General features: G+C 50.2%; 1 protein-coding gene across 1 annotated transcript in view; it reads left to right on the top strand.

Annotated features, from left to right (window-relative positions):
- The window catches only part of trrap (transformation/transcription domain-associated protein), a 121,286-nt gene that overhangs the window by 61,351 nt on the left and 44,712 nt on the right, over nucleotides 1-15,223 (top strand). The window contains exons 44-51 of the mRNA XM_056576640.1: nucleotides 98-244; nucleotides 4,251-4,464; nucleotides 4,899-5,039; nucleotides 7,064-7,213; nucleotides 9,876-10,072; nucleotides 11,054-11,175; nucleotides 13,018-13,231; nucleotides 13,754-13,933. Coding sequence (XP_056432615.1) covers nucleotides 98-244; nucleotides 4,251-4,464; nucleotides 4,899-5,039; nucleotides 7,064-7,213; nucleotides 9,876-10,072; nucleotides 11,054-11,175; nucleotides 13,018-13,231; nucleotides 13,754-13,933 — 1,365 coding nt within the window. The remainder of the gene's footprint in view (nucleotides 1-97; nucleotides 245-4,250; nucleotides 4,465-4,898; nucleotides 5,040-7,063; nucleotides 7,214-9,875; nucleotides 10,073-11,053; nucleotides 11,176-13,017; nucleotides 13,232-13,753; nucleotides 13,934-15,223) is intronic.

Here is a 15,223-nt window from a genome sequence, read left to right as displayed (position 1 = left end):
TTAATAAAAAAGCTAAAAATCAAGGGCACAAGCCCCATCCGATCCTTCATGGGGCTGACTTCCTGCTGGCCGTGCTGACGTCCTGCGTCCTGTGCAGGTGAACGACAGCACCAACGTGGCGGGCTCCCCCGGGGAGCTGCTGTCGCGGCGCTGCGTCAGCCTGATGAAGACGGCCCTGCGGCCGGACATGTGGCCCCGCGCCGAGCTCAAGCTGCAGTGGTTCGACAAGCTGCTCATGACCGTGGTAAGGGACCTTCCCTCCTCCCTCCTCTCCTCCCTCCTCTCCTCCCTTCCTTCCTTCCGGCCTTCCCATCTGCCTTTGCTTTTCCTTTCTTCCTTCCTCTCTTGCCTTCCTTCCTTCCTTCTTTCTTTTCATCTTTCCTCCTTTCTCTTACTTTCTGTCTTCTTCCCTTCATTCCTTTCCTTACTTCCTTTCCTTTCCTTCCTTTCTTCCTTCCGCAGTTTCTTCCTTCCTTCATTATTTTCCTTCTTCCTTTCTTCCTTTGCTTGTTCCTGTCCGTCTATCTGTCCGTCTCATTTATTTTGTTGGTTTGGTTTGTTCTTTCCTTCCTTCTGTCGTTTTCTTCCTCTCTCTAGTTCCTTCCTCGTGTTTCTTCATTTGATCTTTCATCTGAGCTCTCTTTGTTTAATGGCGACGGTGCATTGCGGAATTTCTCGATTGCAGAGAGAGTTTCATCAGGAGAAAATGTTGTGTTTTGTAGTTTTTAATTATGCACGATAAGCATATTTCTGGTTCAATCCTGCTGGATAAACAAATGTTTTGTTATGAATGTACAGATTTTGGTTCGTTCGGCAGTAATTAAAAGTAATGTCCCAATAGAGAGAGCAGAGCACAGGTCAGTTATGGATTAGAACAAAATGGAGTGGATTTCAACTTGGTGCATTGCTTAAGGACCCAGCGCAAATCGTGCGAGTCACCTGTGGCAGAACCACTCTGCTTTTGCTTTTGAATGGCTTTTATTTATCTCAGATTCTGAAATCCCATTAACTATTCCTGCACTACCAACATGTGCAACCGTCCAATCCCTCAAATATATCTTAAAGGACATAAAAGCAACGCAAGGTAACAAGCAACACCTGACATAAACATAACCCTGGCAAGTGCAACTCTGGCCCTGGAGTTCCCTGTGCATGTGCTTTATATAAACAGCCTTTTTATGTTGCTTATATTTCTTCCCTATTTAAATGGTCGTCGAGCTAAAGGAGCAGGGAAACTGGAAAGGCTTAGAGGTGTTCTCCTCGTTATCGCGTCAGCGCGCCGCACTCCGTTAAGGACAACTAATGTGTGTGTCGTGGAGACTGCAGGGGGGGACGTCGCCCCCCCCGCCCCAGCCCTGGTTAAGCTCTGTGTGACTGGCTTGTTTGGCCCAAACACTTCGCTCCCTTTGTCCGTTATCGCTAATGCTCTGAGTGAGGCGCCGGGCGGCATAATGACAAAATAATGACAGCGGGGGAAGATAACGGGAAGTCTATCCAGTCCACCGCCGGGGCCCGTTCCTCTTCCTATCAGCCCAGCCCAACCCCGACACCACCCCCCCACCTCCACCCCAATCTATCTCCAGCACCTCCTCCACACCTCCTGTTCCTCGGCACGCTGTGTCTCCTCCTCCCACTCCTCCTCCCACTCCACTCCTCCTCCCACTCCTCCTCCCCTCCTCCCACTCCTCCTCTCCTCCTCCCACTCCTCCTCCCACTCCTCCTCCCACTCCTCCTCCCACTCCTCCCACTCCTCCTCCCACTCCTCCTCCCACTCCTCCTCTCCTCCTCCCACTCCTCCTCTCCTCCTCTCCTCTCCTCCTCCCACTCCTCCCACTCCTCCTCTCCTCTCCTCCTCCCACTCCTCCTCCCACTCCTCCTCTCCTCCTCCCACTCCTCCCCTCCTCCCACTCCTCCTCTCCTCCTCCAACTCCTCCCACTCCTCCTCTCCTCCTCCCACTCCTCCTCCTCTCCTCCTCCCACTCCTCCTCTCCTCCTCCTCTCCTCCTCCCACTCCTCCTCCCACTCCTCCTCCCACTCCTCCTCCCACTCCTCCTCCCACTCCTCCTCCACTCCTCCTCCCACTCCTCCCACTCCTCCCTCTCCTCCTCCTCCCTCTCCTCCTCTCCTCCTCCTCCCACTCCTCCTCTCCTCCTCCTCCCACTCCTCCCACTCCTCTTCTCCCAACACGTCTTCAGCTCCCCTCATCAGGTCCTCTTCATTTCTTCCTTCTGTCTTTCTTTCTTGCCTCATTCCTGCCTGCCTTCCTTCTTCTTTGCTTCTGTCTTTCTTTTCCTTTCTCTCTTACCTTCCCTCCTGTCTTCTCCTCCTCTCCTCCTCCACTCGCTGTCCCTCATGGTCACCTGTAGCCCCCCTCCCTGTTTGCCGTGACCCAGACAAGGTTATCGCTGCTGGCCGTCGCCACCGCGCCATGTTTTCCCCCGGCGTGGCTCACTGCTACGGCCCACCTCCCTTCCTCCCTCCTCCCCCCTTCGCTCCCTCCCTCCCGCTCTTCCTCCCTCCCTCCCTCCCTCCCTCCCTCCCTCCCTCCCGCTCTTCTCCTGTTCCACCTCTCTTTTCACTTCCTTGCCCGCCTTTACAAGTCCCACAGGGAACAGCCTGACAAACAAGGCTTTACACACACACACACACACACACACACACACACACACACACACACACACGCACACAGCCTCGGGGGATTGTGTTGTAGCTGACCAGCCGTCTTCTTCCGGCTAATGAACATTGCTGTGAATCTGATCTCGCTTTATGTGCCCATTGTGTTGGCATGGCAGTGATTAAATGGTGTGTGTGTGTGTGTGGGGGGTGGTATTAGCATGTGTTAACCAGCCCATAGCAGTGTTTCCCCTCCATGCGTCCAGCTGTGGCACAGAACTGCCACTGGATTATAAACGCCAGTACAATCAGCCATGCAATACAACACTTAATATTTTTTACAAAAATATATATATTATCAATTATGCTGGGAAACCACAGAATGCTTTTTGTTAAATTTGAAAACATATATAACACAGGTGCCCCCTACTGCAACCCCCTCAATGGTAACCTTGTCATTATCGTCATTTTTTGCAAGTAGTTGCGAACCACAGTTAGAAGGTTGGCTACATTTTGTCCCAATATTCTAGGGATACAATACAAATATCTATATAATATATATGTAATCCCTCAGTCCTAGAACTATTCACCTCAACGCTTATTTGAGATAAGGGAAGCCTTTGACACAACGGCCGAACATGGGAAAACCCAATTATCCTTTGTTATATTTGTATTCAGATATTAGAACATAATTCTATCCCTTCGGTAGCACTCTTGACACCTGCTGTCTTTTGTCGGAATCGGCAGAACCGTCAGAAAGACTTTGAACTAACCGATTGTAATATTAATAGGCTATTAATTAAATGTTCCAGAGTTCTCCCCGGGATTTCATTTTTGCTCCCACTAGTCATGATCGTGGGAGACCATTTCTCATTTCATATCACTTTGGAATGCACCCGAGCCCTCCTGGAATCAGTGATCGCACCAAAACCACCAGCGCTCGTTCCGAGTGCGCGCACACCAGCACTATGCATGTGCGCATCAGCAAAGTGCACACACACCTCAGTATAGTGCACCTCAAACACACAACTCAACAGCACTGCTCGGGGCAGAAAAATCATAGTGGTCACACTGTACAGCACATAGACGTGGCCTATCTCCATGGCAACTTCGCCTCGGCCCTTGTCGTCGGGGTAATACGGTGTCAGATCGATACGGGCCCCTGATGTCTACCAGGGCCCTTATCACAGGAGTCACCTTGTTCATTAGCCCAGATTAGTGCTACGGATCTGCTCCAGATTATCCCCCGGGCGCACGCTTTATTGTAGGCCTTGATTGCAATTTAGACAAAATTAGGTTTTGATGTCGGCCATTGATCTTTGGTTTAGTGCCGACGGTAATAGCGGCGGTCCTCTTTGTGTGAGGAATACGTCTCTCTGTGTACAGAATATTGATTTAATGTGCGTGTGTGTGTGTGTGTACACGAGGCCTCTACGTGCTCTTATTGTTATGCAGCGTTAATGGAGCCCATGAATAAGTCAAGTTCATTTCACAAAAGCAGCCGGGTGTTCATGTTTCTGAACCACTCTGACCCACTCTTTCTTTTTCCCCCACCCCTCTCTCTCCCTCCCTCATCTTCCTTTCTATCATCTCTCCCACCTCCATCTCCCCCCCCCCCCCCCCCCCCCCCTCTACAGGAGCAGCCGGCCCAGGCCAACTTCTCCAACATCTGCACGGGGCTGGAGATCCTGTGCTTCCTGCTGACGGTGCTCCAGTCGCCGGCCATCCTGGCCCACTTCAAGCCCCTGCAGCGGGGCATCGCCGCCTGCATGACCTGCGGCAACACCAAGGTGCTCCGGGCCGTCCACTCGCTGCTCTCGCGCCTCATGAGCATCTTCCCCACGGAGCCCAGTGAGTCACGCCGGGCCGCCGACCACACCCGTATACACATGGAGGCATATACGTTCACACACGCGCACATACACACGGGTATATACATACACATGCATGCGCTTATCAAATCGTCACACACGCACACGTACGAATACGGGCACACGCATATTAATGTACGCACACATACATTAATGTACACACACACACACACACACCATAATTCTCATCAGATTTAAGTACTTTTTATAGAAAATGACCTTTTCTTTGTTTTGACAAAATAAAAACACACACACACACACACACACACACACACACACACACACACACACACACACACACACACACACACACACACACACACACACACACAGAGACACACAGACACACACACAGTCTCTACCCGTTCGTCCCGCCCTCGCCGCTGACCTCGCTGTTGTGTTCCCGCCCTCAAGGTACGTCCATCGGCACGTCCACCGTGGCGTCCAAGTACGAGGAGCTGGAGTGTCTGTACGCAGCCGTGGGGAAGGTCATCTACGAGGGCCTGACCAACTACGAGAAGGCCACCACTAGCGCCAACCCCACGCAGCTCTTTGGTAAATTCTCTCTCTCGCTCTCGCTCTCGCTCTCGCTCTCGCTCTCTCTCTCTCTCTCTCTCTCTCTCTCTCTCTCTCCTCTCTCTCTCTCTCTCTCTCTCTCTCTCTCGCTCTCGCGCTCTCTCTCGCGCTCTCTCTCGCTCTCGCTCTCGCGCTCTCTCTCGCGCTCTCTCTCGCTCTCGCTCTCGCTCTCTCTCTCTCTCTCTCTGCTGCTGCTGCTGCTGCTGCTGCTGCTGTTCTGTAAAACGTCTGCTGCTGTTCTGTAACCACCCCTCTCTCTCGCTCTCTGTCTCTCTCGCTCTGTCTCTTTTTCTCCATCTGTCTCTCTCCGTCTCTTTCATTCTCTCTCGGTTTCTGTTCTTTAAAACCTCTAACCACCACTCCCTCGTTCTCTCTCGCTCTGTCTCTTTTCTGTCACGGCCTCTTTTTCTCTTTCTCGCTGTCTCTCTCTCTCCCCTTCTCTCGGTTTCTGTTATGTAAAATCCTTACCCACATCTCTCTCCCTCTGTCTCGGGCGCTCTTTCAGTCTCGCTGTCTCTCTCTCTATCTCTGTCTCTGTTCATTCCCAATTTCTCCCCCACTTTCAAACATTTATCCCACTTCAGTCCGCATGTGAGCACTTGTGATCACGCTCACTTAAGAAGCTCATAACAGCCAGTCATGGCTTCTTTATTTTTCCCACCCAACCAAACACACACACCCGCACGCACGCGCGAACGCGCGCACACACACATACGTGTGACCACACACACATTATCATGCACACTTTATAACACACAAACTCATGCACTCACATTCTCACACGCATGCCCCCCCCCCCCCCTTATGCCATCAGCGCTGGACAAACCACTGGGCCGGCTTGGCCGCTGAGGCGGCGAGCGGGGGGTCATTAAAATGCAAAGTGAAGGGCCACCATTGGGGGGGCCAACAGCTGGTGGGTTAAACAGCACGCCACGGCCCCGTGCGCAGAGAGCCCGCGTCTTGGGATGGATTAAGCTTTCCTCGCCGGGCCCCCCCGCTACAGCCCCTTCCTCCCCTTTAGTCACCCAGCTGTCTCCCTGTTTTGATGGCGGGGAGGGGGCCGTGAGGGGCCGGGTGGCCTCGTCTTAAGTTTCCCCTTTTACAAAGTCGCAGCAAATTCCTTATTTTTTTTTCTTCTCTCTGTCCCTTGCTTTGTCTCTGTGAGTATATATTTATATATATATATATTTCTGGATATCAAATTTCAAGCACGTTGAAACGTAGCTTTCTCTCGGCCCGTTCCAGTAAAAGGGGGTCTTCAAGGTGACAAATGGTTATCGGAGAGCATCCTAATGTAACGCTACCTGATACGGGGTCCCACAATGACAGCCCCCCTCACCCCTCTCCCCCCCTCCTCCCCCCCCCGCTGGAGGGCGCAGGGGGAGGCAGGCCAGGCTGGGTGATGCATGTGTCCGGCCTGAGGGCTGACATTTTAACATTCATCTCCCCGTCGCCCCCCCCCCCCCGCCCCCCGCCGCCCTCCGGGGAGTGCGGACGACGGGAGACATGACTCATACCGCTCACACGTCGTCTGACTCTTTGTAACTTTTGTTCCATTCACTGAAAATGAGCTTCCAAGAGGACGCCGCTGTGCAGTGGGGGGTCAACGCCTCGCTGGCTCTAGCGGTTGAAGAGAGAGAGAGAGAGAGAGAGAGAGAGAGAGAGAGAGAGTGTGTGTGTACCTGGATGGATGTGTGTTTGCATACCTGGGTGTGTATGTGTGTGTGTGTGTGTGCGTACCTGGATGCGTGTTTGTGTTATTGCCTGGGTGGTTGGTTGTCTGTGTGTGTGTCTTTCAATGTACCGTGTGCATGTTTGTGTGTGTACCTTGCTAGGTGTGTGTGTACCTGGGTGTATTGGGGGCCACAAATGCAAATGCTCTGTCACCAGTTTTCTGATTCCCCCATTTCCGTTCCATGCTGAGGTCCCATAGCTGTCGGGCCTTTTGGTTTTCCCCGGCACCAAGCACCCTTTCTTACTATCCTTCTCTCGTGCTCCTCCAGGAACGCTGATGATCCTGAAGTCGGCGTGCAGCTACAACGCCAGCTACATCGACCGCCTCATCTCCGTCTTCATGCGCTCCCTGCAGAAGATGGTGCGGGAACACCTGAGCCTGCAGCAGGCTAACCCCGGGACGGCCGAGACCAGCACAGGTACGGTACCTGGTGAAAGAGAGGGCTGATGATCATATAGGACGTACTGTTATAGGTACCAGACTCTCAGTCCAGCACAGGTACGGTACCAGGTGAAAGAGAGGGCTGATGATCATATAGGACGTACTGTTTTAGGTACCAGACTCTCAGTCCAGTACAGGTACGGTACCAGGTGAAAGAGAGGGCTGATGCTCGTGGACGACCTACTGTTCTAGTTAACAGTCGGAGCAGACTCTCAGACCAGCACACTCTCTGAACAGCACTGGTATCATGCAGGTCCAGGTTTATTAGAAATACGAGAATCTATGGCAACGCAGGTATGCATACAATGGACGCCTAGATCATTATAGGAGTGTAACAGGTAAATGTTCAAGAGACTGAACACCCTCACAGATCACTCTAAGGTTTCTCTGTTCAATAGAGGCCGTGAAAGCTCTGTGATGTGTGCAAAAAAAAAAAAAAAAACCTAGCTGGAATTGTACTTGTGAAATGCGGAAGGCGTACACATGAAAACCCAGAGGTCTTGGGTGGCTGTGCTCACATAAAACGGTAGCAACCAATCTGAGCAGTCTTGGGAGAAAAACTCAGAAGGACATTGATGCAAGTGAACACAATTGCACACTTACACAGTGTGACCCCTTCTGGGCTATCTCAAGGCCCAGATCTCCTGCGTGTCCCAGTGCTGGGGCCATACCGGGCCCACCGCTGACCTTTCTGCATCAATAGGCTCAGCTGTGTTTCTCTGAATGGTGCTATCACTCAGGAGGGATCAAACTCCAGAGAGCCTGGTTTCACTGGGAATGTACCTGGGGTCTGGTTCCAATGGCTGTATTGGGACCAAGGTGTCTCTGTGGAATACGATGACAGATACACTCCTTCAGAAAGACCAGGAGAAGACAAGGGTTTGAAGAGTCATGGATTTCTGTTTGGATGGCACGATAGCTTAGAAACGGATTCTGTGTCTGCTGGACAAGGGACAGGAGAGCATAGGCATGTTAGGTTGAATTACAGTTAAGGTAACATTAATGTTCTGTGTTTCGTTCATTTAGATCCTGGTTTAAACAGTGAACGCTTCAGTTCCACTCCTCAGATGTTCCTGCCGACATGGCCGGTCGGTGTCACGTTAAAGATAGCAGCCAGGGAACCCATTCGTTTTTTAGTCCCTCAGACAGGCTGGTAATGGCCGAAAGATGCTATCCAGTCCTTAAGCAGACCTCTAATTACTTTATCGGAGAAAACACAGCCATTTAACCCTCCGCTGCAAACAATTACAGTCACTCTACAGTCCAAAGAGTGCCTGCCCTGCGTGGGTCTTGGAGGAGTCTCGCAGTATCTCATTACCCGAACATTTAATTTCACAGCTTTACGTTGTTTGGGGTTTTATTGACTGTCACAGTTTCAGGATTTAAGTCATGCGTTGGATCTCATGTGGTTAACACTTGGTTCTACCAAAATTAAATCTGAACAAAACATAACTGGGTCCAAACCGTTGTAGGGCTGCCACTAACAATAAAAAATGTTATCTATTATTTTACAGATTAATCTAAACACACAATTTTTCTCCCCCAAAAAAAATAGGTTCGATACATTGAGATCTACATTGAGAAAAACGAATGCATCAGCGTTGTTAAATATGTAATACAATAAAGTAAGGTATAGTTATGTTTCTTTCGAACCTTTAATTATGTTGATCCGTTATTCAAAAGTTATGTCTATGTATGACAATTTAAGCCAAAAAATAAGTATTTCTGTACAGAGACTTACTTTGAAGATAATATCTGAAATTATATAATTCGATAAGGTATGCCCAAGAAATTTATTTTGAAGATACACATAAGCAAAACGTCAGTCAACCAAGAATAAGACCATATTCTACGCTCAACAAGTTATAATCAAAACTCATTCATTGAAGAGTCTAAAATAGCAGGCAAACAAGGGATAATGACTTTAATAACGAGCGCAATGTAGCAGCCGCAGTGGCAAAAGCTCTCCCCTCTAATATTACAGCGTTGCTAATTTGTCTTACCCGACCACGCTTATTAAGGCCCCATCGCACAGAACCCCGTCTTCTCTTCCCTTGAGGAGTAGAGCTTTTTTGTGGCCAGGTCCCAAAGATAAGCATCAAGAGAAGGCATGTCGGTCCAGGTCTGCCCTACCGTAGGAATACACTGAAATGGTGGGCAGCCCGTTCTGGAAGATTGCTGTGTGATCGGCCCAGTGCCTTTGCCATTTCTGGCGGTCCAATTTTCAATATTGCAGAAATGCTGTTCTAAATTACAGTAGACATTTTTTTGACATTGTTGTCGACCAATTCAAAGCATTCCCGTAATTTTGAAGCTATTTACACCCAACTGCTTTGGTGGCAGACTGCTGCCGCCGAAATGTATTTTAGGAGTCTGTAGATGTTTCACAGGAAAGGACAAAGGATGCTAGCCAAAAGCAACTGACTGACCAATCACGCAGTGATATTGAAGTACCACATTTACCGTAACCAAATACAATTGTCATGGTTAAAATAATCCTGTAATAAATATCAACGTTGACGCATTGTCAGCGTAGGAAGTGACCAATCACAGCAGCCCTACTTGCCATTGTTTGTCAAACTTCCATTTTATGATCAGCCTTTTTCTTCACAACCTCCCTTGCGCTCTTGTACCCATAGTGACCAGTGAGCTGGTCATGCTGAGCCTGGACCTGGTGAAGACGCGGCTGTCCGTCATGAACATGGAGATGAGGAAAAACTTCATCCAGGTCATCCTCACGTCGCTCATCGAGAAGTCCGACGCCAAGATCCTGCGGGCGGTGGTGAAGATCGTGGAGGAGTGGGTGAAGAACAACTCCCCCATGGCCGCCAACCAGGTGGGCCGCATGTCTGGCTGTTCATGGCTTGTGTTCTTTCTCTTTTAACCCGTGAATCCATCCAGAAGAACATCTCTTGCTAGCGCTGTGATTGATGCAAGCAACTTTGACTGATTTCCCCCCTATCGGTGTATCACTCAAACATGTGATTAACCAAACAATTTGAGCATTGAATCGCTTTCTCTCTCGCTCTCTTGCTCTCTCGCTCTCTCGCTCTCGGTTTTGCTCTCGCTCTTGCTCTCTTGCTCTCTCACACTCTCTCTCGCTCGCTCTCTTATATTTATACCAAATCTTTTGATGTTTTTTATATTAAACCCATGCAAGAGCAGTATTCCTCCGATATGAGGTTAAGGGTTCAGAACATGGCTTGTGGGGACGGGTTGCAAGTGACTTCATTATAGTTCTCTAGAAACTTCAGTCCTCTGCCAATATTCAAACTTTTAGGCGTAATGGGGGATATTTGGAGTGTGTTGCTTGTTATGGGGAGTACCTCACTAGGCTCAGGTCTCAGGGTGTTGCCAAAGGGCCGAGGCACGGTTTGGGTAATCATGTTGAAGATCATATTTCCGTGGATTATATGACTTCTCTGTAGGTGTTCTCAGAAAAGTGAATATGATCGATGAAAAAAAATGTTTTTAATAAAACCCATCCGTGAGCATCATTAAATAAAACCAACTCATTCCCCAGATGTGTGTGTAGTTTGAATAAGCAGGCGTAAGCCGCTGTCAATCACGCGTAATGGGGATTGTCAGTGTCGGAAAATGCATTTGAATACTGAGTTTGTGTATTTTAGAAAATAAGGAACGCGTTCATCCGCATCTCCGAGCCCGCGCTGCACTTTCCTCATCGCCACGGAAACCAATCACCCACACGTTTTCTTCTAAACCCACACACACCCGTATCTCTGACCGAGCTGCACCGCGACCCCTGACCTCGCCCTACGACCCACCGTGTTGACGTCTCTCCATCCTCCCCCTCCAGATGCCCAACCTGCGGGAGAAGTCGATCCTGCTGGTGAAGATGATGACCTACATCGAGAAGCGCTTCCCGGACGACCTTGAGCTAAACGCCCAGTTCCTGGACCTCGTTAATTACGTCTACAGGTAATTGTGGCCATTACTCATCAGCGGGGTCGATGTGGCCGCCGCCGCCGCCGTCATGACGAACGTCTTCAGGCAGATGGAGGGGGGAAGGGGGGGGGTGAAATTAAATAAATAAGCGGGGCTAGTGGAGGAAAACGGGGTACATCATGCTTACCAAAGAGGACTAATTCGAGGCGCATCACTGCGGCGCTACGAGACGGAAGCTTAATAGAATCCCTGACAAGGTTACGGACTGGGCTCGACCGGGCGGCGGCAGTCCGACGCAGCGCTGTAATGTCGTCCGCCGAGACCGCCCCGCTTGTCGGGTTGGCTGTTTGTTTACGTCTGTTGCAGCGGCAGAGGGCCTTCAAAGCCCGGCTCCACCAAGGCAAAATGAATAAGATATATACGCGGCTTCCTTGTTGTGAAGATCGGATGGTTGATGGCCGGTTCTCCCTCTCCACTGGACGAGGGAGGATGAGTAAGAAGAACCTCGTCGGCGTAGCACGGGTGGAGCAGGGTGGATATGAGGGTGGAGGTGGGTCGGCAGTGGGACGGCACCGTGTCAGCAGGTGTTGGGACCCTTCGAGGGGGAGAGCCAGAGAGCAGAGACCCTATCCCCCGGCTGCGGGCTATTCGTCATCTCTGTCCCTCTCGCTTCCTCACTCCCCCGTTCCCACTCCGTGTGTGTGTGTGTGTCATTCACTGCCCCCTCATTCCTACTCTCCGTCACACTGAGTCTCTTTCAACCCGCCTCGATCTCTTTCATTCTCATGCCCCTCTCTTTCCCATGCTTTAACAGGCTCACATTCTCTTTTGTGTGAATGGTAAATGGACTGCATCTCAAAGCGCTTTACAACAAGGGTCTAACATTCGTCCATTCATGCACACGATCATACTCCGGCTGAGTGTCAACCGTCTAAGGGAACACCCAGCTCGGTCGGGGATCGAACCAGCGACCTTTCGGTTGCCATACGACCTACCGCTCTACCCCCTGAGCCAATGCCACCACATGCGTTTCTTCTACTCAATTCCCTTTGTCTTGACACACACACAGACGCATGCACACACACACACACACACACACACACACACACACACACACACACACACACACACACACACACACACACACACACACACACACACACACACACACACACACACACACACACACACACACACACACTATCTGTCCGAACCGGGTGCGGTGTCTAAAACAAAATTGACACAAGCTGCAACGGCGATGGATGTAGAATAATAACGAAAATCCATTGTTTCCATGGCAGAGCAATGTGTCTGACGAAGTGTCAAAGGCTAGCCTCTGCGTTGTCCCCCCTCCCTTCCTCTCTGTCTCGTTACCTGAACGGCCCCCGCAAGGCCTGTTCAATAGAGTCCTAAGAAGATGTTAATGCCAAGGTATTTTAATGCAAGGCTGTTGGCGCTCTTGGTGCCATTAGATCCCGGCAGCCTTTGCATAGCCGAGCGCAATTAATATCCAGCTGGAGCCATGATCCCCAGCTCTCTTATCCCCCGGCGCTGCGTCTTGCGTGGGGATATGCTAGAAACAATTCAATTATTTACTATAAATGTTATTCCAAAGCCACTTACGGGGAATTGCAGTCCATTGCACGTGTGCACTGCGACTTGATTTTTTTATTTTTAGGTTTAGGGTTTCCTTTTAAAATATAATGATGTACACACTCGAACTTTGCCGTGTCGGAAGAACCGCATTGTCAGGAACGACCCTGCTTCATCGTGTGTGTTTTTAGAAACACACATTTTTTTTATGTCGCGTTACATATTTAGTTTTCCCTCTTTTTTTGATTGTATTCCCAATTATTATTCATTTTCTCCCCCCAGGGATGAGAGCCTCTCAGGAAGTGACATCACGTCCAAGCTGGAGCCGGCCTTCCTGTCGGGACTGCGCTGCCCCCAGGCCCTCATCCGGGCCAAGTTCTTCGAGGTGTTCGACTCGTCCATGAAGCGGCGCGTCTACGAGCGGCTGCTCTACATCTGCTGCTCCCAGAACTGGGAGGCCATGGGCAGCCACTTCTGGATCAAGCAGTGCACCGAGGTGGGGTCCCGCCCTGCAGCCGTTTACCGGTGAACCGGCCCATTCTGTGTGTTTAGAGGAGGGGTGTTCTCTACCCCAAGAGGACTGACCCCTCTACCCCAAGGACTGACCCCTCTACCCCAAGGACTGACCCCCCCTCCCCGCTCCTTAATGACATGTATCTAACAGTAGCTGTCATATCGCTATTGTATGTCGTATTTAGCTTTCTATTTTATAAAAATTGAGAATAGAAAAAATCATAGAAAACCAATTAAGGATAATAATGGGATTCTGTCATTAAGTTACACTTCACATTTTAAGGTCAATAGACGGCAAAAGATTATAGAAGACGCATGATTGAGAGAGGTTTTAAAGCAGCGTTAGGTTATAAAGCAGTGATACACTTTTGTATATTACCCTTTTTTTATTTCATATTTAACTGAAAAATCTCTTGCGCCTGTCTGTCCGTCTGTCTGTTGCCGAGTTACCATGAGTACGTATATCCGGCTGTCTTTCTGACTGCGTGCGTCTGTCCGTCCCCAGCTCCTGCTGGCGGTGTGCGAGCGGAACACCATCATCGGCACCAGCTGCCAGGGCTCCATGCTGCCGTCCATCACCAACGTCATCAACCTGGCCGACAGCCATGACCGCGCCGCCTTCGCCATGGCGACGCACGTCAAGCAGGAGCCTCGCGAGCGGGAGAACAGCGAGACCAAGGAGGAGGTGGGTGCAAGGAGGGGGAGGAGGAGGAGGAGGAGGAGGAGGAGGAGGGTGAGGAGGAGGAGGAGGAGGAGGAGTGGGAGGGCGAGGGCCTTGCACATGTCCACGCACACGCATCTATGGAGACATAACGCATATAATGTCAGGGTGCAGCAGTGGGACTTAATGTTTGCACACACACACACACACACACACACACACACACACACACACACACACACACACACACACACACACACACACACACACACACACACAAAATAGGCAGGTAGGCGGGAAAAGGGCACAGTTATTTGTGTATTGCCCTTTCTCAAGTGTGTAACAGAGGATGTTGTAAAAAAAAAAATGGTATATTAAACTTGATGATCATATTGTTGTGGATACCATTGATCCAAGTTGTAGTGTTTTATTCAGTGTTTCATTAAAGACTGAACCACAGTTTTCAGGAAGTAATTATGTAGTAAAGTTCCGCCTTAAGCAGGACTTTCCATTCAAAAAACCAAAAGGTGAATGATTAACATCAGAGTGGAGTTTGAAGCTCTTCTAATGTACCTCTGCTGAAATGCAGGATAATGTGCTGCCGCTGATTTATTAGCCAAATATGCCGAGTCATTACAAAGACAAACAAAGCTTTACCTTGAAACTAAACGACAAGTGTAACTTTCTGGGTTGTAAATCAAACGGTGGATGTTTGCACTTTCTCGGACCTCCTCCTCGGACGTGCCCTTTCAGAACAGCATGCGTGCACAACAGGGACATGTCATGGCTAGTGCCATCATTAAGGATCTGTTGTGTTCGCCCCTGCACCCCCTGCGACACCTACTGCTCCTTCTCCGCGTTCTCTCCTGTCTCCTCGTCTTCTCCCTTATCCCCTTTTCTTGCCCCGTGCATCTCACTCCTACTCCTCCACCTCCTCCCCCCCCCCTCCTATTTACACATCCTTAAAACTCCTCTTTCTCCTCCTTCTCCTCCTCCACGCCCTTGCTCTACTCCTTCTCCTCACTCCTCCTCTTCCTCTCACGTCCTCACTCCTCCTCACACATCTCTCCCACTAACACCTCTCTCCTCTTCCTCTCTCCTACTCACACCTCTCATGTTCTCTCTCCTACTTACACCTCTCTTCTTCCCCCCCTCCTCCTCCTCCTCCTCTCTCTTACTCAACCCTCTCCTGCCTCTCTCTCCTACTCATACATCTCTTATTTTTCTCCTGCTCTCTCCTCCTCCTCACACCTCTCTCCAACTCAACCGTCTCCTCCTCCTTCTCCTCTCTCCTACTCAACCCTCTCCTCCTCC

Source organism: Gadus chalcogrammus, chromosome 18, assembly GCF_026213295.1.
Source record: "Gadus chalcogrammus isolate NIFS_2021 chromosome 18, NIFS_Gcha_1.0, whole genome shotgun sequence".
Classification (NCBI taxonomy): domain Eukaryota; kingdom Metazoa; phylum Chordata; class Actinopteri; order Gadiformes; family Gadidae; genus Gadus; species Gadus chalcogrammus.
This window is presented reverse-complemented; position numbering and strand designations above follow the sequence as displayed.